General features: G+C 37.2%; 2 protein-coding genes across 3 annotated transcripts in view; one reads left to right on the forward strand and one right to left on the reverse strand.

The window, feature by feature from the left end:
* NMI (N-myc and STAT interactor) overlaps positions 1-23,878 on the forward strand; it is a 119,865-nt gene that overhangs the window by 32,824 nt on the left and 63,163 nt on the right. Inside the window, exon 2 of one of the 2 annotated variants that reach the window (XM_035008060.1) lies at positions 13,790-13,862. The gene's annotated coding sequence lies outside the window, so the exon portion shown is untranslated. Of the gene's footprint in view, positions 1-13,789; positions 13,863-14,379; positions 14,399-23,878 lie in introns of those variants that run through there. The other variant, XM_035008059.1, reaches the window with a different exon arrangement.
* On the reverse strand, positions 4,624-21,268 carry TNFAIP6 (TNF alpha induced protein 6). The gene is made up of 6 exons (XM_035008063.1): positions 21,084-21,268; positions 16,734-16,871; positions 14,136-14,297; positions 10,335-10,563; positions 8,543-8,583; positions 4,624-5,290 (listed from the first exon to the last, which is right to left on the reverse strand). Exons 1-6 carry the CDS (start codon positions 21,175-21,177, stop codon positions 5,121-5,123), a joined length of 834 nt encoding a protein of 277 aa, XP_034863954.1. The 5' UTR covers positions 21,178-21,268; the 3' UTR covers positions 4,624-5,120.

Raw genomic sequence — 23,878 nt, forward strand, 5'->3', positions numbered from 1 at the left:
AAAGAAAGAAAGAAAGAAAGAAAGAAAGAAAGAAAGAAAGAAAGAAAAAAGAAAGAAAGAAAAGAGAAAAAAATTTCATGAGCAAGGAAGTAAAAAGGTATTAGGTGTAGGCAGGAAGACATATAAGTGTTATACTAGCCTTAAGTAGTATTCAAGTAAGTTAATTTCTCTAGAAAAATAGCTATCTTCTGCTTACTGCTTCTTCTTGTTTATGCTTTGTCACCTTGAATTATACTTTAATTCCTCAAAGTCTAAGCCTGCATGAAACTGATTAAGAGGTATATTAACTTTCTATCACTGCCATAAAAAAGTATAATACACTTAGTGGCTTAAGACAACACAAATCTACTAGTTTTTTTAAAGAACTTATTTATTTATTTTAGAAAGAGAGAGAGTGAGAGAGCACGAGAAGGGGGAGGGTCAGAGGGAGAAGCAGACTCCCTGCTGAGCAGGGAGCCCGATGTGGGACTCGATCCCGGGACTCCGGGATCATGACCTGAGCCAAAGGCAGTCGCTTAACCAACTGAGCCAACCAGGAGTCCCCACAAATTTACTACTTTAAAACTATGTAATTCAGAAGTCCAACATGGGTCATTTTGGGCAAAAAGCAAGTTGTCAGCAGGCATGCATTCATTCTGGAAGCTCTAAAGAAAAATCTCTTTATTTGCCTTTTCCAGCTTCCAGAATCCACTCACACTCCTTGGCTCATGGCTCCTTTCTTCTGTCTTTAAAGCCAGCGACATTGCATCTCTCTGACCCTACCTCTCTTGTCACATCTCTTTCTCTGATTCTCTTTTTCTTATGCTTCCCTCATCCACTTTTTTTTAAATTTAATTTTATTATGTTATGTTAATCACCATACATTACATCATTAGTTTTTGATGTAGTGTTCCATGATTTTAAAAATCCTTGTGATTACATTAGGCCAACCTGGACAATCTAGGATAATCTCCCATTTTAAGGCCATTTACTTAATCCTATGGGCAAAGTCCCTTTTGCCACATACGGTAACATATTCATAGGTTCTAGAGATTAGGATGTAACATTTTGAGAAGAGGGTGCTATTCTGCCTACCACGAAAGCTTATATTTAAAGTCCTATTCTCTGACCACTACCTCCTATCTTTCAGCTGCATCTCCTCATCCTCCAATTCTACAATCCTTTGAGCCCTTATGGGACCTTCACTTCATTAAGTATACCACTTTTTCACTGTCTCTCATTTCCTCAAAGTCTTCTCTTCCCTCCTAATCAAACTAAATTCCATGGGTTATCATCACAGTCCCTCCTTTACACACATCCCTTACTCCCTTGCCCTTCTCTTGTCCTAGTCATTTGGTGAAAACCCAGATCTGTTGACTCTAGCTCTCCCTCAATCTGTCTTTGTCTTTGTGTAGCTGAACATGACTGGAGGAAAACAAGCCTTGCTGATTGGTCTCCTATTCAAGTCCATACCACAAACTTGACATGAGTTCTTGATTCTGCCTGGTACCCAAATGCAATTTTTCTGGTCCATTCTCTTTCCCACTTTCCTAGAAGACCCTCTCATGCCTTCTCCTGTCTTCTCAAACCTCATACACTTACTTCTTCATCCTCATCTTTTTTTTTTTTAAGTTCCTATTTATTTATTTGAGAGAGAGAGAGAGAGAAAAAGCATGAGTGGTGGGCCAGAGGGAGAGGGACAAGCAGACTCCCCGCTGAGCAGGGAGCCTGATGTAGGGCTCGATCCAGGACCCTGAGCTCATGATCTGAGCTGAAGGCAGATGCTTAACCATCTGAGCCACCCAAGCACCCCTTTCCATACTCATTCTTGGCACACGACTTGACTCTTTCTTTCCTGAGAAATGCAAAACAAGCAGAAGAGAGCCCTGCAGATTCCCACATACCTCTCTATAGGTCAGCTTCTGTCCTTACACTCTACCTTCTTCCTAATGGAGCTTTGGACTTAACCCAGGCCATCGTGATCTTGTATGTGGAAATTCATCTTTATTTCTAATAACTCTTCACTGAAATCTAGTCATTTTCTTCAGTTATGAATGTAGGTAGTAAACCACAGTAGCACTACCTATGCTTTTGTCATGAGTAAACATCACAAGGATTTTATACCATGAAACAGTTTTTGCATCTATTTCAGAATATTATACACATATGTATCACTACTTTAAAATTATGGTAGTTATTAAGTGCACTACTAGATATTATTTATGGCATTAATATAGAAACACATGCATTAATGTATCACAGATTTGATTTTTAAAATGATTTTATAACTGTGTTTCAAAATAATTTTCTTTGTACTCCTATGTATTTTGTGCATTTAAAAACATAACACTGAGGGGGATGCCTGGCTGGCTCAGTTGGTAGAGCATGCGACTTTTGATCTCAGGGTTGTGTGTTCAAGCCTCACACTGGGAGTGGAGCACATGTAAAATAAAAAAAATTAAAAATGAAATTAAATTAAAAAATAAAATAAATAAAAACATAACACTGAGAAGTGTTCATAGGTTTCAACTGTTAAAGGATTCATGGCATAAGAGAGGGACTATAGAGGGACTGTCCATGCTGCTATCTATTTTTATTTTTATTTTTTTAAGATTTTATTTATTTATTTGACAGAGAGAGAGATAGCGAGAGCAGGAACACAAGCAGGGGGCGTGGGGGAGGGAGAAGCAGGCTTCCCGCCGAGCTGGGAGCCCGATGTGGGGCTCGATCCCAGGACCCTGGGATCATGACCTGAGCCAAAGGCAGACGCTTAACGACTGAGCCACCCAGGCGCCCCTCCATGCTGCTATCTAAAGCCAGTCCCTCCATCTGTGGACTAGAACCAATCTCCTTTCACCCATGATGACAGATGTAATCCTTTCACCCCTCTAGATCTATGCTCTGACTTCCTGCTCAGGACCCTGGAGCTGATCTCTGTGGACAGTACCAACCAGGTTTCCTCATATTTTGATTTCTGCTTGGGTTTAGACAGTAGGAAGCACCAGCAGGACATAAAAGTATGTGAGGAGGGAGAAAGTGAGGTATTTACCTGCAATCCCTTCCCAGAGACTTGGGTTGGCAGAACTCCTGTTTCATCTTCATTTGGGCAACCCTTTCCTATCAAGGAAGCTCTCTCTCTGGATTCATATATAACTGCCCCTGATTTTTCTCCTCCAGGGGATCCTCCTTCTGTGGTGAGCATCTAATGATTCACCATCCTTTGAGAGCTTTCTATAAGTCAACCCACACCTCTGTGATAATCTCTTCAGTTTCCCCCTTTTGACTGTGTCATCTGTTTCCTGCCAGGACTCTGACTACTACCCAGACTCAGAAAAATGGCCCCAGCATCTCTCCTTTCTCTAAGTTCATTCCCATCAAGAAAGCCTTCTTTCAACCCAGTTCTCCTGACAGCTCCATTTCCTTGATAGCCAGACTCACTGTCTCCGGTGGTGTCCTCTACTTCACTCTACAGGACACTGCAGGGGGCCTTTGCCTCCACACCCCAAGATTGCTCCTTAAGGTCACCCACAATCTTCATGTTGCTAAACCCAGTGGTTATTCTTAGCACTCATCTTTGTAGTGCTTTTAAATCAGCATTTAACAGTTGATCACTCCTTCCTCCTTGATATGTTTTCTATTAGGCTTCTAGGACCCCAAGGGATATTCCTTCTGATTCATCCTTTGCTCCTTCCCAGTCTTCTCTGCTGATCTTCCTCTTCCAGGGCTCAATTCTTAGTCTTTTTTCTTCTTCTAAATCTATACTCATTCCATTAGTAATTTAATAAAGAAGTCTCTCTGATCTATTTCTAACATGTAGTTCACTAATTTATCATGTTGAATTATTGACTCTCTCCTCGCACCAGAACATAAACTCCCCAAGCCTGGAGATTTTTAATCATTTGGTTCTTGAGTGTTTCCTAAGTGTCCAGAACAGTGCCAGGCACAAACATTTTTGTTGAATTTAATTGGATAGTAACCATTACCCCTCATATAAAGGGTAACAACTGTGACTTTTTCCTTCTATGAAAGCAAAGCCATAAAATAATAAGAATAAAATATTAATGAATAAATACATCAAGTTGTAATGGGAATATTCATTCTAAATGTAAAGACAAGAGACTGAAGCAAGATCAGTAAATATGACAGTAAATAAAATTTAACCTTTAATAAAAATGTTAAAAATCATAAAAATCAAACTTCACATAAAATTAAATTGCAACATATATATGACAGATGTGAAATTATATATCTGATATATACTGATTTCTTATAAATCAAAAGGTTATATAAGTAAAAAATGGGTGAAAGACATGAAAAAATAATTCACTAAAGAAATAAAACTGATCAAAAATATATAAACCATCAATCTCATTGTAAATTCAAACCATAATGATATGTCACTTTTGCCCATAAAAAAGAAAATTCTATTTTTCTAAAGCTGTACATTTATTTTATTATTTTTTTAAAGTAAACTCCACCCCCAACGTGGGGCTCAAACTCATGACCCCAAGATCAAGAGTTGCATGCTCTACTGACTGGGCTAGCCAGGGATCCTAACAAAATTCCATTTTAATTAATATCTGAGTCAGTAATTCTACTTCAAGGACCCTATCCCAAATAATTAGAGCTGTACACATATGTATGTGCAAGGATATTTATTGCAGCAATATTTTTGAAAGCAACTTAAAATTCCCACAATAGAGACAAGCATAAATAAAGTATGGAACAATCATACCATGGAATATTTTACAGCTGTTCAAAATTATGTGTTTGCAGAATACTCAATGATACGGGAAAATGCTTAAGCCATAAAGTTCGAAGTTAAAAAAAAACCTAAGATATAAAACTGTACATGGAACAGGATTCCAAAATTTCAAATACAAAATACATATAGATACATATATACATATACCACAAATTGAAAAATAACTAAAAGAAAAATATATAAATGTTAATGCTTGTTATTTTTATGCAGTGGGATTATGAGAGATTTTATTTTCTCATTTAAAGTTTTCTGTATTTTCCCATTTTCCCCAGAGTATCAGGTATTGCCTTTCATATTTAGAAAATAAATAAATGCTATTAATAAGGGGTTCCAAAAGATAAAAATGTAAACACTGAGTGTCCTTTTTTTTTTTGTTTTATAAATGGCTAAATCTTCCAGCTAAGAAGTTTTTATTTCCAGTAGAAGTAGTACTCGTGTTTTTTCCTTGACTGGATTTGGATAGAGGATCCACTGCAACATACTTGATTTGGAAACCTCCTGCCGTCACTGAAGCATCACTTAGAAACTTCAAGGTCATGACATTTCCTGGGGAGGAGGGGGAACGCAAAAGAACAAAGATGTTACTCTGCTTTAATTTGTCTGGCAGTCCAAAGACTCATCATTCTTATAGGAGAATATAAAAAGTCATGAACCAGACTCCCAGAATTCAGAGTTGGATTCTCAAGCAGTGGAGTCTGTGTTTCCTTTGCCAAGTGTAGTAGGGTGAGAGACTTTCCTATTTTCTCCTCTGGCCCTTTAAGCTGTCCTACAGGAAATTTTTCTATTCTGTTTTAAAAGGTATTCTTTATAGAAGGAACAGCCACTGAATTCAGGAGAATGTCAGGCCGTTTAAACCAGTGAGATATGGATGAATTATTTATAAATGATGTCAGGGCAACAAGCTTTACATTGTAAGAAACAAAGCCACAACGCTAACTCCCTACTTTACACAGAGTACCTAAATAGATTTTACCTGCATTTAAGACCAAAAATATGCTAAAAATAAGAAGTGAAAATCTATTATATAAAATAAAATATAGGAATATTTTTCTTTTTCACCAAGGAAAGGTCTTCTTCATCCACATCACAAATCCAGAATTCATTACAAAAAATCCCCACATATATCAAATGCTAATGTTTGCCAAGCACAGCTGTAGGTGCCTTTCATCTATTAACTCATTTATTCCCCACAACATTATGAGGTGGATATTGTAAATATTTATTTTACAGGTGAAATTGAGGCATAGAGAGCCTGAGTGGCCTGCCCAAGGCTACAATGCTAAATTAGTGGCAGAACCAGGTTTGAGCCCCAGGAGTCTGGCTCCAGAGTTCATGCTCTTATCCACTACACTTTTCTCAGACTTGGAAGAGTTGCCTAAATTAAAAACAAACAAACAAAAAACAACATTTTACAGATTACTCAAGTGGTTAATATACAAATTGTCACTGTAGGGCTAGTGCCAATTTGGCAGCATCTATTCACATTTAAAATGAAATCATTTTGACCCCAAAATTTCACTTCTAGGAATCTACTCTTTAAAAAAAAAATAGCACCACAAAGTAGAGGTTTAAAAATACCAGTGAAATGTTGAATAGCGCAAGAAAAGAAAATCAGAAATAATCATCTTTAGGATGTTAAATATTGATACATGACAAATGATGGTACATCCATACAGGGACCTACTAGGCAGTCATTAAAACAAATTTGAATGATCTACATACTGTATGCTGACTTGGAAATATGTCCATGATATCTGTGTATATTATGTTTATATAATACAGGAGAACACCTGGAAGTCATCCAATGCCTTTCTTGGGTGAGCAGAGATAAGGAGAGTGGGTATATTCTTACTTTATATACTATTTATTAAAGTGGTCTAGTTTATGGGTAGTTTTTAGTTCATTCATTTTCTGGTCTTGTTTTTTAATGTAAATATCCTGGCTGAATAAGCACATATTTAAGAAGAAAACTAGATCAAAATGTTAACAGTATTATACTTGACTTGGTAGGATTATACTTCAAATGTATTTTAAATCTTTTTCTATTTCTTGGTATCAATTTCCTCCTCTTGCTGTTTTGCTAAATCTTTGGCTGTTTTGTTTAACTATGTTCTCTTCTGTGTGTTGATTGTTTCTCTTTGAATAATAAACTGTGTGCGGTTTTGTTGTTGTTTTTTTCCGTTTCTTGCAGTTGTGTTAGAAAAACACTAATTTGATTATGCTTAAAGTAAGTTTTTTCTGTTTTAGACAAAACAAGAAAAAATGTCAAGTTTCAGGCTTTGATTCTCCCTGTTTCTTTCTTTTCTTTCTTTTTTTTTTTAAATAGGATTCTCATCCCCCAACTATCTCCTATGGATGGCTCCTGTCTTCTTTTAACTTTCTGTTAATGTAAAATATGTTCTCAAGAAAAGAATGAGATAAACAGGGTTTTTTTAAATGTCTTTTTTTTTTTTTTTTAAGGTTTTATTTATTTATTTGACAGAGAGAGAGAGAGATAGCGAGAGCAGGAACACAAGCAGGGGGAGTGGGAGAGGGAGAAGCAGGCTTCCCGCAGAGCGGGGAGCCCGACGCGGGGCTCAATCCCAGGACCCTGGGATCATGACCTGAGCTGAAGGCAGACGCTTAACGACTGAGCCACCCAGGCACCCTGAGATAAACATTTTAGTAGGCTGCCCTTACTAGGGAGATTGTAACAGAGAATGAATGAATAACTTTTAAGCAATTAATCATTCAAGGATTGAATAAGAAGTTCTATATCTTGTAATATTGATGCATAAATGAGAATTTCATGAGAATTTTGTACACTTCAAGGCTAGGGTGTGGGAGTAATTTAGCTAGTGGTATCTGAGCTTAAGGACCACTTAGAAATTACAATTCAGTGTATTTTGTTATTTTTAGTTGCAGAAACATTGTGATAATTTTATGACTTGGAGGAAAAATAGAGCAAGTAAGAATACCAACTACTAGTGCTGGGGATGGAAATAAAAATTAAAAAAGAAAAACACCTAAGAAAGTGAAGTTTCTTAGCCAGAAAATAGCGGTATGGGGCAATGGCAGTGATATTGCTTATGGAAATAAATATATACGACTACAAACTCATTTCTTGAGGTACATTGCATGGTGCAAAGTCACAAAAGTAATTGGCAGGAGTTAAAAAGATTTGGAACACATCGCCAACAATAGCTAGCCTTTTGAGATTTACTATACATAATTAGCATATTAAAAGCTCTCTGACATCTTCCAATAAAGATACCTGTTTAACATTGTTTAAACCAATGTTTCCCAAATTCACTTGACCTTAGTGTTCTTTTCTCATGCAACACCTATTAAAAATGTTTCATAGAACTGTTCTTCACAACACTCTGGAGAATGCTGTGTTAAGATAAAAATGCAGTTAAGTGTGATGTAAAATTTTTTCAGTGACAGAAGGTATTTTTAACAACTTTAATACTTCGGAAAATACTTTTCAATACTTTATTGATGAAAAACTTTGTTTGTTTGTTTGTTTTTAACCACATTTTATGGAAGTCATAACCTACAGCAATATTCAGGGATTTGCAGGTGCAAGACCATCTCAGACTGCATTCCGGCACCTGATAAGTCTACACATTTTTGGTGTAAGGAGATGGCATAAGTCTTTAAGTATAAACACTGCATTTCACAAACTGGTAAGCTACATCTGTGCCAATGGTTCCCTCAACTTTAAAAAGGAAATAGTAATAACTACTGGGTTCTTCACTTTCAGTGACACTATGATAAAACAAATCATAGTCCTATGTCTCAATTTAGAGCCGTTACCTGTACTAACGATGTCTTCTGGAAGCTCATCCCCACAGTATCTGAAAGGGAATTTTTAAAAAGGAGAAGTCACACAAAAGACACAGCTATTGCAAGCAGCTCTGACCTGTAATTAAAGTGCTTTATTTTTCCTAAGTAATGGCTCGTTTTCCTATTATTTTATGTTTTTATTTTTTTTTAAACTTGAATTTGTAAGGGAGAAGAGGGATTAAAACAAAGTTTTTTGTGTCAAATAACCTCACAGTATAAATGAGATTCTTATAAAAGAATATGTGGCATTTCTGTTCTATATACGTGCAAAACTATTTGTGTAGTAGACAATTTGAATCTATTTGGAAAAATTTTAAATTTGATTCTGATTAATCAGTTTTCTTCACAGTTAAAGAGGAATAGGTGTATGGCTGATGGTACTACTAATTTGAATTCTAGAGTAGACTGATCTAAATGTGGAAAATTATGTTGGACCTTACAAGAGGGATTGATTTTTATTTGAATTATGACTTGAAAGGAACTCCCTTGTACATTACATAAAAGGGAAGGATTTATCACATAATATAAATCCAATAAATAACAAATTAGTCTATTGAAAACCTTTTAAAAAACAGTATATTATTTTACCTAGGGCTGTAATTGATTTCTGAAACTAGGTTTAGAATGAAAATATCATCTTGACTCTCAAGGTAGGATGTCCACTCTTTCAACAAATACTTTGCTCTTAATTTCACCAAACCCGCTTCATCTCTTCTTCAGACTATGTTTTAAAACTATTTGTACTTTTTTTCTATAGCAGTAGTCCGTCAGCCAGAAAGCAAAATAAAACAAAGCAAAACAATTTCCCTCCAAAAATTGTTGTTCATGTATGAAAGAAATGCCTTTCTTTCTCTTTGTGTTTAAGTTACACATTTCAAAGTCACAACAAACTACTGAGTCTATCATTTTTAATTGTCCTCACTACCATTTTCTTTCATTAAATTACTGTTGTGGATGATAGAAAATTGATAACTGATAGTCTATTGATAATGGATAGTCTCAGATATGCGTTATTAAGTGGGGGGTTAAATAAATAAAACACATAATTAGATATGCTTTGATTTGTAATATTTTGTGAGACATTCAAAATTTAAACTATATTGAAGATTCAGGATGGCAACACAGATCTGTTGTGTCCCAGTATGTTGAAAACCCAAGGGAGAAATATTGAGGAAAGGAGCACTTGTTTTCTATGGTAACGAAAGCTATTTTAAAGAAGATATCCATTGTACATTTAGGTAAATTTTGTGAGAGAAGGGGCTATACTTTGCTTAATTCTTACATTCATAATGCTTAGCACAATACTTTGTACACAGAAGAAAGACAGTAATTACTGAATTTATAATTATTTTTAGGAGGTTGATAGAAATTAGAATACCTAAAAATCCCCAACAGATTTCTCAATTCACATGTATCTTTTTTCTCCTATTGTTAGTTAAATACTGAGGTCTTTTTATTTTTTTATTTGTTTGAAAAGTTTTATTTATTTAAGTAATTTCTATACCCCACATGGGGCTTGAACTCACGACCCTGAGATCAAGAGTCACACGCTCTTCTGACTGAGCCAAACAGGCACCCTGAAGTCTTTTTAAATAGACTATTTAATTCTTACAACTTAACAGTAATCAAAAGGCAGCTGTCACTATTTTAATTATAAGAACATGCAGCAGCTTCACGTACTAAGAAAAATCTTTGCTAAAAACAGATATGGTGTTGCAGGGGAGTAGAAATACTAGAAAATCAATAATGGGGAAACACGTACCTTCCCACAAAACCATGGACATCATCGTAACTGTCATATATTTCAATATAGTCAGCCAAGCAAGCTGGGTCATCTTCAAGGTCAAAGTCCAAAAAGCTCAGGTGAATACGTTGACCGTACTTGAGTCTAATGTGCCAGTAACAGATCTGGTTATCTTCGTACTCATTTGGGAAGCCTGGAGATTTAAAAATTCGCTTTGGATCTGTAAAGACACCACCACACTCCTTTGCTGAAATGGATAAAACAAAAAAAGAGAAGAAAGAAAGCATTAGAAAAAATATCCCTATTTTAAACTGATATGTACTTCTTAGGCCTATTTATTACTTTTAATGAAATATTGAATATATATACTTACAGCTAAAGGATAAATGAATATTTTCATTATTCGTTGCTAAATTCTTTCAAATGAATATAGACTGAATTTTTTAAAAAATAAAATAACAAAAAAAATAGCAACTTAATAATTGTGCTCTTGTTCACTTTTTTTGCTTTTTATCTTTTCAGCTTAGAATGCACAAGCCTCAGGGCACCTGGCTGGCTCAGTCAGTGGAGCATGCGACTCTTGATCTCGGGGTTGTGGGTTCAAGCCCCATGTTGGGTGTAGAGATTACTTAAAAATAATTTTTTTTTTAAAAAAAAGAATGTACAAGTCTCATGGGTATATGTTCATGTATTTTGATGAATATGTGTACCCCTGTTACCAACAGCCCAATCAAGATGGCTGGGATTTTGTCCTGTGGTGTCAACACTGTGTCCTCATGGACTTGGACATTTAGAATAATGAATCCAATAAATTCTGTTTGGAAAATCATTATAGAATTTCAGGATCACAGGGGACCTTGAAGGTCACTCTAATCCAGTTAAAAGGAATAATTTATAATCATTCTATACTCCTTTCACTGGTTTTAAACTAACACTTCAGTCCTAGTATTTGAGGATTTGATGGAGACATTCATGTTTGTTTTTTTCAAGTCATTTATCATTTTATAGATTTCTGCCATGCCTTATAACCTGGTATGAGAACAAACAATCAAACAGCCTCTGCCAGAACCAGTGATTTTATAGTGTGACCTGGAGGGAAAAGTATGGAAAACCCCTGGTTAATTTTAATTTCAGATCAAGTAACTGTCTACAGTCTAGAAACTCAAAAATATTGTGAATGGTGGTGGTGGTGACTGTGGGTAGCATTCGAAAACATTTTTCATTGAATCAGTCAGAGGCTTTTTCCAAGAATATTATCCTTTAAAAGAGCTATTTAAAAAAATTGTGTTAGAATCCTAATGCCATAGAAGGTAAGGAAGCATATCTCCCTCAGGGCCGAAGAGGATCTTAGAATTTCTGACAGGGGAGTGACAGAAGAAGGTCAGGGATCTAGTCTGAGCTCTGTGACCACTCTATACACCAGTTTTTTCATTGGTAAAGTAAAAATAATCATGCCTCTCCCATTACCTACCTCACAGCTTTATTCTAAGGATAGTAACATGGAAGAGAATGTCAGGGTGTTATGCAAAATGTAAGCTGTTCTTATTGCCTTGTTAAATATTATATGATACATAGTTTATACGTGTACATAAGCATGTTCAGTGCCAGTTTTTGGAGTGATTTGCTCTGTCTCATATAATCCTATCTTTGTTGTCTATTTCATTAGATTAGGAAACAATTCAAATATTGAACAATTTGTTTAGCTATTCAGCTCTATATTTTATTGATTAATTGATAGTCATTGGTTTATCTTTTTGATACCGTTATGATTTTTTCATTCCAATTAGTTTTCATTGAACTGTTCCTCTCCCAGTGCTAGTTCAGGCGGCCCGCAGTCCCCTTCAGGTTCACCACATCCTAAAAAATCAGCATGTCACTGAATCCAAAAGTAAGCTGAGACCTGAGTAAGAACAAGTCTCCCAGGATTCTGTACAAATAGTCCCAGAGTAAAAAGCCTCTATGAGAAACAAAAGCAATTTATAAAAATTTGTAAGTTAAGGTGGCGTCCTTATAAAAGGGCAAGGAAATACTCTAAGAACCTTTCCATTAGCACTTCTTTCTCTCCCCTAGATCTTGACCTTTGGAAATGATTGAATAGATGCTCAGAGATCCTAAAGCTTATCAAGCAAAGGAAGAATCAGAGAATATACTTGGAAATAGAAGTGACTCTTGAGAGTAAAAAGAAAGTTGCTTGTGTAAATATACTGACGAAAAAGGAAGAGGAAGAGGGAGGAAAAGAAGATATATGAACTATTAACAATAACTAGATATAGAACTAAATATAACATAGGTTTAATGTATGTCAAAGTGGTTTGAAAATTATAGCCCTATATAAATGCACTATACATATTTATTAATATTTTGTCTTAAGTGGGAATAGATGATGGCTCTAGGCAAAATTCTTTTCTACTTAGAATACACATTATTTTGAGATAAAGGTTAGTTACAAACATGAGAAACTATTCTCCAATGGTTAATATCATTGAATAATAAATTCTATAGTAATATGCTAGAACTTGACTATAACTCACTGTAACTTCTCCCTAGGGGCTTTCTTTTTTCTTTTTTTTTTTTTAAGATTTTATTTATTTGACAGAGAGAGCATAAGCAGAGGGAGAGAGAGGGAGAAGCAGGCTCCCTGCTGAGCAAGGAGCCCGATGTGGGACTCAATCCCAGGACCCTGGGATCATGACCTGGGACAAAGGCAGCCGCTTAACCGACTGAGCCACCCAGGCATCCCTCTGTAGGGGCTTTCTTATAAGGCAGATTGAAACAGGACAACACCTGAAGATGTTTGTGATCATAAATGGGAGACAGACTTGGTAACACATTATAATTCTTTGTAGTATCATCCTGGGGGAAATGCATCCAAAAAGAACAATCTATTTTTTCCTCCAAGAACATGAACAAAGAATAGCTCTTTATAGTCATTATGTTGAATTAATTTTCTCTTTAAAATTTTTCTAGCTACAATGAACCATGGGAAAATATGAACAAAAATATACTATATAATAATAACTAGTATATCCAGTATATAATTGTGAAAACAAACCATAGAGTGAGAGTTGCTTAGTTTGGAAGTTTAAGAATTTATGCACAGGGGCACCTGAGTGGCTCAGTCAGTTGGGCGTCTGCCTTCGGCTCAGGTCGTGATCCCACGGTCCTGGAATCGAGCCCCGTGTCGGGCTCCCTGCTCTGTGGGAGGCCTGCTTCTCCCTCTCCCGCTTCCCCGCTTGTGTTCCCTCTCTCTCTGTGTCTCTCTGTCGAATGAATAAATAAAATCTTAAAAAAATATATGCACAAAAAGAAATTAGGGGAAGAGTTTATTTTGTCTCTTTTTTCCTCCATTCTATCAAAGGGGTAATTTTGAACAGTTAACATTTGGTAATATCACTTTGTTGTTTTAGCTAATTAACCGTGACAAATTTATAAACTGCTTTTTTTTTTTTTTTTCCCTTTGTGGTCGGGAATAGAAAAAGACGTGGCATAGAAAAGACCTGAATCTGAGATCCTACCTGCCTGCTAATTATTGGATGTCTGATTTCGGTAAGTTATTTAAGCTCTTAGACTTTCAATTTCCTGATTTCTAAAATGGGTATACCAACAGCTCCTTGCAGAGTTGTTGTGAATACTGACTGTGGAAGAGGAGCAGCAGGGCGGGGTCTGGCCCAGCATAATCACTCCGTGTATCGTTGTTGTTATGAACAATCATCATCACCAAGTTGATTTATCTCTGGGAGAAGGAACCATTTATATCTAATAACCTCTTGGTAACATGTAACTGTTTTGGCAAAGATAAAATTACTATTTGTAACAAACCATGCGGGTTGTAGCAATAGGCATCCCATCTTTCACTCCTATTAAGACGGACTCCATAATCAATAATACCAGTTTTTCCAAATCCACAGTTGGGCCCTGGTTTCACAATGGGGTATCCAACTCTGCCTTTGGCCATCCACCCAGCAGCACAGACATGAAATCCTGCAAGAGAAGGAAAGGATTATGGGCTAACTGGTAAACCCCCTCAGCTGAGTGAAGGTCATCTTAACAAAAGCAGCCCCTTCTCAGCTGCCCAAAGCCAGGTATGTAAAAGGAGGGAAAACTGTTTTCTTTCTTTTCTTTTGATTTTGTTGAAAAACCCTTTTCTTAAAAAAGAAAATAAAGTTTGAATACATATAAAATGTAACATCTGACTTTTACTAGGAAATGACGTCTTACTTGAAAAAAAAAAGAGGCAGGTGGACTGGAAATCATAATACCATGGATATGAAAACAATCCAAGTTCAGAGCTGGCTTCTTTTCACCATTGACCTATCTATTGCCATGAAATAATTTCTGAAATTACCATCGATCCTGGAAGGCAATTTTTTTTCAAATGATAATTTTTTAAAAGATTTTTATTTATTTATTTGTCAGAGAGAGAGAGAGAGAGCACAAACAGGGGGAGCAGCAGAGGGAGAGGGAGAAGCAGGCTTCCCGCGGAGCAGGGAGCCCGATGTGGGGCTCGATCTCAGGACCCTGGGATCATGACCTGAGCCGAAGGCAGACGCTTAACGACTGAGCCACCCAGGTGTGCCTCAAATGATAATTTAATTAGTTTCTATTTCAGGATCAATTAAAATTTGCTAATATTTTGGGGCGCCTGGGTGGCTCAGTTGGTTAAGCGACTGCCTTCGGCTCAGGTCATGATCCTGGAGTCCCGGGATCGAGTCCCGCATCGGGCTCCCTGCTCGGCAGGGAGTCTGCTTCTCCCTCTGACCCTCTTCCCTCTCGTGCTCTCTGTCTCTCATTCTCTCTCTCTCAAATTAAAAAAAAAAAAAATTTGCTAATATTTTAAAAAATTCGAATAAGGATACATGTGCTCATAAATTTTGAACAAAGCCTCGGCCCTGTTTTCCTTGCCCAGCTTCAGAGGCTGTTTAAATAGTTTCCACTGCCGGGGCGCCTGGGTGGCTCAGTTGGTTAAGCGACTGCCTTCGGCTCAGGTCATGATCCTGGAGTCCCGGGATCGAGTCCCGGGATCGAGTCCCGCATCGGGCTCCCTGCTCGGCAGGGAGTCTGCTTCTCCCTCTGACCCTCCCCCCTCTCATGTGCTCTCTCTCTCATTAAAAATAAATAAATATTTTTCCACTGCCATCCAAGAGTGGTTTTACTGGAGGTCCAGGACAGCCAGTAATGGCCCCGGCCTTTGTAGCCATTGTTCTAGTTACTGCGTTCCAGTTACACACAGCCCTGTGGGTCTAGACTGAGCAATGTGCTGGGGAGACTTTGGGGATTTTTAGAGAACAGTTTTATTTTTATCCTGAGTAATATATAATAATAGCATATATTATATATGCTATATTTTATATTTTATATATAGCATATATTACATATGCTATATATATTATATAAGCTATATATAGCTTATATATATGTATATAATAGCATAAGCTTTGCGAGGTATTTTTTTTTAATCAGCAAAGGGGTTTCTTCAATGGAGAAGAGAGTTCTGAATGGGGGTGGCCTTTTGGATTCTCCTATATATCCACCTGTAAAACCACCAGGAGAGATGGTCATGGTGCATTTTTATTTTATTTTATTTTTTTAAGAAAGAACTAGCACTAGTTAATCACTGTGTTTGCACCAGATCTCCTGACATCATCTTCTTAGTTTCTTCTTCCTGCCATCTTATAACCTGCTTATCTTCCTTGTGATCCTAAAGTACAAATGCATTCTCCCACTGACCTTAAAGACATTGGGAAAAAAAGGGGCATCTGGGTGGCACAGTGGGTTAAGTGTCTGACTCTTGGCTTTGGTTGGGTTTGTGATCTCAGGGTTGTGAGTTGGAGACCTGCCTGGGGCTCCGTGCTCAGTGTGGAGTTTGCTTGGGACACTCTCTCTCCCTCTCCCTTTACCCCTCCCTCACCTCCCCCGCATGGGGGCATGCTTGCTCGCTCTCTCTCTCAAATAAATAAATCTTTAAAAAAATATTTTGAAAAAAAAAAGCCGCTAAATTCAGTATTTCTTCTACCAATCAAATTTCTTTGTAAAACTCAACATAGTAACATTTAACAGCTGAGGAAACCCATATTCAGAAGTTAAGATAGAACAGTATTAAAAATGAATAGAAATGGCATTAAAATTAATGAGGAATTAAAATGATGTTGAGATAATGATATCTTTGTTTTTTGACTTCTATTATATTAGCTCACAATGGGTTGTGACCCCAAATAAGTTGCTAGCACTAAGAACTTTCCACTGGCTCTAGGCAGAGAAGATGGGAGAAGCCAGAGAGCAGGGATGTCATAGGGGCTTAGAGAACCATTGGAAGGACTGGAGAGAGAAATCTTATGAAGGGGTTACAGAAAAGAAGGGATTTTTTTTTTTCCCCCACCAAAGGTAAAAAAGAAGGAAAATCACTGTCAAATTAGTTACCAATTTTTCTGGCTGCCTCTAGTTGCTTGTAGGTGGCGAGCTGGCCGCCTTCATATTCGCACACCGCCTTGGCTTCTGCGTAGGTGAGCTTGTATTTGCCAGACCGAGCTTCTCTGTGGTACACACCTGCTGCTTGTTCTGTGAATTCACAAAATGTTGTAAATGTGCTATGATCCATTCTTGTGGAACAAGGGAAATTTTGTGGCTTCATCTAAAAGATTGCGTCAGCTATTGTTCCTGCCAAAGAGTTTCCTGGGTCAGTGGCCTCGGGTGGCTAAGTTTTCATTGTTAGAAAGCTTTGAAAAAAAATATGAATGAGGGGAATTTTAGGGGAATTTGGGGACACAGCAGAAACTTGAGGCTAAATTATGTTTCTGAACTGATGGCCTGAATGAAAGCTGTAAGACAACATTGTATTTCTAAACTATCAAAAGGTGACAAAGTTTTGACTTTTTTGGGCTTTGTTTTAAATCAAATAAAAACTTGGAAAGGTAAACAATAGGGGGGAAAAGGAGGTGAAGGCAAAAGAAACCAATGAAAATTGATCCATTATGTAGGCTCACAAAGATGGAGGAAAATAATCCAAAATATCCATTTGAGGGAAATGACTAATGCAATATAATGGAGAATTTAGTAAACAAATCAAAAACTGAGGAAAGGTTTAAAGAATCCAAAGCAAATAAATACTGCGTTAAGGAAAAAAAAAAAAGATTCAAATACAGCAGAGAAAAAATTGGGCACACCGAGCTACCAATTGCTAAATTCTTTATCTGGTTTGTCTTTTTTAGTTCACATGTTGTTCCCAGCATATTTTAGGAAGTAAGTCATAAATGAGTTGTCTTCCAGTAGATCACTGTTTAAATTGTTTTGAGTTTGGAGTGCATTTTGCCATAGAGACAATGTGAAAATTTTTCCAGGACGATAATCATAACAAACTGTCATCGTTCTGTGTAGACTATCAGATTATGGTTAAGTCTTTGTACCCTGACCTGTACAATCAGCCACCATTAAGATCATTTCCGATGAGAACACATATTCCTTGGCATGCAGCAAGACATGAATCCAGTAGTAGTAGAAATGTCATTGCTGGGCGCCTGGGTGGCTCAGATGGTTAAGCGTCTGCCTTCGGCTCAGGTCATGATCTCAGGGTCCTGGGATCGAGTCCCGCATCGGGCTCCCTGCTCCTTGGGAGCCTGCTTCTCCCTCTGCCTTTCTCTCTCGCTCTGTCTCTCATGAATAAAAAAAAAAAAAAAAAAAAAAAAAAAAAGAAATGTCATTGCTCACTGTCTTCCCCAAGCTAAAGTTGACACTCCCACAGTTCAATAGGAGATGCTGCTTGGCACCTTCCCTGTTTCTCTGGACTGCAAGGGATCCTGTTCTTACATGTTATATGCACTTATGCACTGAAGACCTTAGTCAATCTGATGCTCATAGGTCAGGGAACACAAGGAACATCAAAGTTATCTTCCTTAATACAGGAAGTTATCTTCCTGTTTGAAAGTCACCTACTGCTCAGGTGTTCTTCATATTGGTAAAGCCTCATTAACTGAACTTTCGCTAGTTTCCAATTTGGTTATTTTGAGAATATACCATGAGGTTTGCTAAGTACTGTGGATCAAGTCCTCTTCTCAGGCAACTTGGACACTAGTGGGCAATGGAAGTACTTTTATTTTGAAGTATAAGAGTACTAAGGCTTTTAGTAGAGAAGGGAGACATGTTGAACTTACTTATGTACCATATTAGAGATTATCAAAAATGTTAAAAGTGTATCTATTCCCTGAGAATATAGACTAAGATCTTTATTAGTAGGAATTATTTTAATGTCTGCAAATGTTTCTCAAACTAAGATTTCCTTGTCTTTTACTCCCTAATCAAAATATGACATTCATAGGGAAAAAATTAATTAACAGAGAGGTTTTTGAAAAATAATTTTAAGTTTTCTCCCCAGTAATTTTTCTTAGATTTTTGGCACTAGAACTCATCTAGTAATAAGATAGTAACTTACATGGTAGGAAAGTATATGCTATCATTTTAAATTCATTAAATAATACTAATATTCTACATTTTTCCTGAAAGAGTGACAAACTTCCTATTATTTTGCCTTATGAGCAGTTGAGAACTCTGGTACATATTTGACAATTGTAAGCACACATTTATTTGAAAGTATTCCTCAATTCAGAATTTTAAACTACCAAGATGATCCTTTGTACAATGAGTCCTAATTTTAAAAGTTTTACGTTTCAGAAGGAATAATAATTTATTCATTTTTAGAGTCCCTAGTCATTCATTAAAACTGAGTATCTAACCACTACTTTTTTTTCTGTTAGCATAGGACAACAGTAGCATGTTGGCTCTAGTTTCTCCTCCTGGTTCTTCACTGGACAAGTTGTGTAACCTTGTACAAATTACTGCCTACACCTCGGTGTCTTCTTCTATCAAATGGGAATAATGATAGCTATTTTGGGAATAAATAAATCATTAAAACCTGCAAGCATAACTTCTGAATCCTAGTAGGAGCTCGTGATAATGTTACTTGTCCTTCTTCTTTTTTAGATTCAGTACAATGGCTGAAAAAAATTGCTTATCTGTGCAGTTTTGATTTTCACCATCTATGTAAATTAGTTGAAGTGTCTTGTCCTTGTTATTAAAAAAAAATTATGATTTAAGGAATAGTAATTACTATTTAAGGAACTGGCAGATACCGGAGTTAAAAATGAACCTTAGCGGTCCCCTACTTTGACCTTCTCGTTTTACTAGGGAGCTGAGATGGAGTTTGAAGTACCTTGTTCGTGCTAGTTGTTAGCATATTCCTGCCTTCCTATCCAATTCTCTTCCTTCTCTAAATAGTTTTTAATACCATATTGACCTAACCAACTGTAAACAATTTGTGTTAGGCTGACTGGTCAATAATTTGTCTGAGATTGAAGCAATTTGCAATTACCCTGAGCCTCAGATTTGCAGCCTACTATTAACATTTGGGTGTGCTCCTCTCTACCTCTAGGACAGAACTTCTATTGTCCATGTTCAATTTTTGTAATATACAGCATCACTTTAAAAAAAAAAAAAAAAACCAGCACCAAAATGCTTGATCATTAGAGAGTTTGACAGCATTTCAAGGTTTATGCATGCGGATTTAACTCATACTAGCTTTATGGCAGTTTTTTCCATTTCTAACAAATGTGTGTATATTTCCTAAGATTGGTAATGTGCAAGGAAAATAAACAAAGAGACTTGTTCACTCCTCGAAAAAGTCCCAGACCCCATCTTGGCCAAATGGATCGCACTGTTCAGCCCGAAACTAGTTCACTGGCTCAAGCTGAAGAAAGAGGGGGCAAGGCGGTGCATTGCAAATCGAGCTTTTTAATGAAATCCGCATGGCTGCAGTTATTACCAGAGAGAAACATGCTGAAAGGGAAAATATTCCACAACCATGTGCTGCTTAGCAAGCATTAGAACAAGATCTAGGTTAATTTTGCTTTCTCTGTATTTCTTTATTTTATACAAGAATTTGTCAATTTTCTTCTCGAGTAATTCAAAAATTTTTCACTATCAAACACAGTAATGAACATAAAGCAACATTAATTTGTGTCATGAGAAAGTGTTGTTTAGAGTACTATACAGGGTATTTTGGGTTTTCCCTATTTGGCCTTTTTTGGTCTATTGTTTATAGTCACGTTAGGCGCATGTCATTCCTTACATTTAACAAAACAAAACAACAAAAGAAACTTTCCTGGTCTAACAAAAGGGGTAGAAAAGTATTTATATGGATAGGTCAAACAAAAGGAATCAAAGTGGTGAGACTCCATTCAGAAATACAAGCCTTTTTCATTTGTTTTATATTACAAGCTGGCTTTGCATCAAGCTAGTCAAAAGATGTTTGGAAAAAGCAAGATATACATTACAGGTCAGAGTACACAGGCAAATGATTATAAAGTCATTGTATATTCCAATTTTACCTGTTACATTTCTGTTATAATTACCTGCTATGAAATCTGAATGCAAATGCATTGAAGTAAAAACAAAATAATGGTGTTTTTATTTTGCTAAACTTTCTCTACTATATACCATCACATCTGCTTTGAAAAATATTTTCTCATATGGAATATAGATATTAACTTCTATTTTCTACTGAATAGTACACTTTATTAAAAAAAACTATTTTTTTAATTTTAGAAGGCAAGAACAGTTTTTTTTTTAAAAGGCACATGCATTCTAAAAGCTGTTTTTCCTCAGCATTTTCTTTGAAAACATCAGTCTTGAACAGAACAAAAAAGTTTCCTGCTTCAATTCACTTCTCCACTAATTCAAAGAAGTAACGTCCCCAAGAAGCTCATGAGTGAAGTTTCTTACCGAGCCATATGGAGTTATGAAAAATTCCATTCTTGAATCCCCATCCGTGAGCCTCTTCCCACAGCAGGACAAATAAGTAAGCTAAGATGATCATATCTCAGTTGTAGAGAAGTAATAGCCTGTTAGGGGCTGTCCAGGATAAGTTCTCAGAGCAGAGGCTGAAATGTGACTGAAACATCTGGTTTCCACATCTTTTAAATGGTTTTTTTGGACTGTGAGGTCAGCAAGTCCTCTCCAATGGCGTTTTTCACTGTAGTGTTACACAATTAACTCAGTGTCTGAAGCAAATCCTCTGACTCATTTGCATTGGCAACCAAAACTAAGGATATAGAATGATCATCTACATTTTAAAATTCATCTACTCAGAAAGTGGTTCACTAATTCTGTCTGTCACAGACATTTTTCTATTAGGAAGTTTGTGTAACTTGGTGTAGATTCAGCAGTGATTAAAACAAAAACAAAAAACTTCAGTAGGGATTTTAAGAGAAACCCTGAATGTCTTATTTGCAGTAAGTCAGTTCTGGAGTGTAGGGTTTAGGTTTAAACACTAATCTTGGACTTGATGCTGGTAATGTTACTGTAATTTTCCCTAAACATTGCCAAGCTTGTATAGAAAATTTAAAACAAAGGTGTGCATAGTTTGGCACACTCTCAACTGTCTGCAGTGACGTGGGATGTCTTTGCCTTCTGTCTGTGTTTGTCCTGGGTGGATCTGTTGCAGTCCTTGGCTTATTGTGGTCAGCAGGTAAATACATCAACTTCCAGAAAAATAGCTCCATTTCAGAGCTTTAGGACATTCCAGCAACTTTGGGGTACCTTATTATATTAACACAAATTTCCCCACATGACAAATCCTTGAAGTTGGGGGAGAAAGATGGGTGCGTAGATAGAGTTAATAAGAATATGACCGTAGCTTCCCCAAACCACTCTAACTTTGAGGATGATCAAAATAAAAAGTAATCATTATTAGTAGTAAAATCACCATGCCTTGAAATAGCCCACGCTTTCCACTCCTTTTGTGTAGGGTCTGTGGGTCTACTGATAGCCCCCACTGCTCAATGCTAGCGGCATCTCCTGTTGATTGACAGTCATTTGGGGGCAACGTTTGCCTCTCTTTCTTTACGTCGTTCTTTGCTGTTTAGTTTTTCTACTCTTGCTGCCAAATTGCTTTCCATTTGCCCTCATATTCATTTTTCTCATGCTTTCTTAGTCCCGCCAGTGATACTGGAATCCTTTGAAAATGCCAACTTTCTGGACTCGCCCGGTCTGAAGTTAGCCTAGAATCCCCCGAGGCATCTTTGCGCTGAACATTGAAGGCTTGCTCTCATCTCTCCTGGAAAGAGCAGTTGTGAGGATGTAGTCTGAGGGTACAAAATTCACTGGATGCTCACTGAAGTATGTATAAAATTATTAGGGTTCAGAATCTCTATTTTGGCCCCCCAGCAAATGAGAAATAAAGGAATTGTATCCCAACTCACGGATAGGGTTAGAGAGTATCGATTTGGTGCCAAAGAGATATAGTCTAGACCACGTGGGTGTGACTGTGAAGAACACAGGCGTGGTCAGAGAGAAACAGGGTGAATAGATAGTTGGAAGGAGCAAGCCATGGTATTGCTCTGGAAAGTAGAATTATATGAGTATTTTAAGTTTGTGGTTTAGGAAGTAGATATAAATGAACTTGAGCAAGGCTGCAGCAAAACCATTGCGGCTTCCCCATTCTTTGCCTGGTCACATTTCTCTGACTGTGCCTTCTGCATTTCTTTGAAGTACCCAATTTCCCCTGGCTCTCATTTATCAAAAACTACTCTGAGGAAAGGGTTGGAAATTAATCTTTACTTAGGTCAAATAACTAACAACAAATACCCATCTTTGTTTATTTGCATTTTAATGAAGCTCCAAGTATAGGAAGGTATGAATGTTCGTTTTGTTTTAACATAAACATTTATTTATTATTATTATTTTTTTAAAGATTTTATTTATTTATTTGACGGAGAGAGAGACAGCGAGAGAGGGAACACAAGCAGGGGGAGTGGGAAAGGGAGAAGCAGGCTTCCTGCCGAGCAGGGAGCCCGATGCAGGGCTCGATCCCAGGACCCCAGGATCACGACCTGAGCTGAAGGCAGACGCCCAACTGACTGAGCCACCCAGGTGCCCCAATTAACGTGAACACTTAATGATTGCTTTGATAGATTAGCCCAATCCAGGTAGAGGACTTCTTTTGTTCTCTCCCAACTCCCCAAAGTACAAATATTTCCCCTTACGTCTATACAATATTTGGAAACCCTGTCCTCCCTTTCATCAAGCAAATAGAAAACAGTGCCTAATAGATGTGGTCTCTGGTTTTGAGGGGGTGTTCATTTCTATTGTGGGAGAAAAGAGGAAGGTGAGGTTTTTATATGGAAAAATGCAGTGGGTATGGGTGGGAATCAAGGGGAGGACAAGTGGGAGAAGAGTAGCAAAGGGAGTGTGGTCTATGAACTTACCTTGGAAGTTGCCTAAGATAAGTAGGTACCCCCTGCCCGACTCTCAGTGCACACTATCCAGGGTGTGTCTGGGGAGCAGACAGAAGATACACTTCTAAAAGTTCCTTTCAAGGGCTCAGCAGACTGCCAGTCACATGCTCTACCTTCTTAGTTGAATGCTGTGCCACACCTGCCGGCCTCCAGTCTCTTGATCTGCCCATCCCAGGGTGTACAGTGGCTCCTTTTGCACCTGTCAGTTATTGGCTGAAAACCCAGCAGCACTTTTCTTTCCTTTCCTTTCCTTTCCTTTCCTTTCCTTTCCTTTCCTTTCCT

Source organism: Mirounga leonina, unplaced genomic scaffold (assembly GCF_011800145.1).
Source record: "Mirounga leonina isolate KUSES-001 unplaced genomic scaffold, KU_Mleo_1.0 Mir_151, whole genome shotgun sequence".
NCBI classification, from domain to species: domain Eukaryota; kingdom Metazoa; phylum Chordata; class Mammalia; order Carnivora; family Phocidae; genus Mirounga; species Mirounga leonina.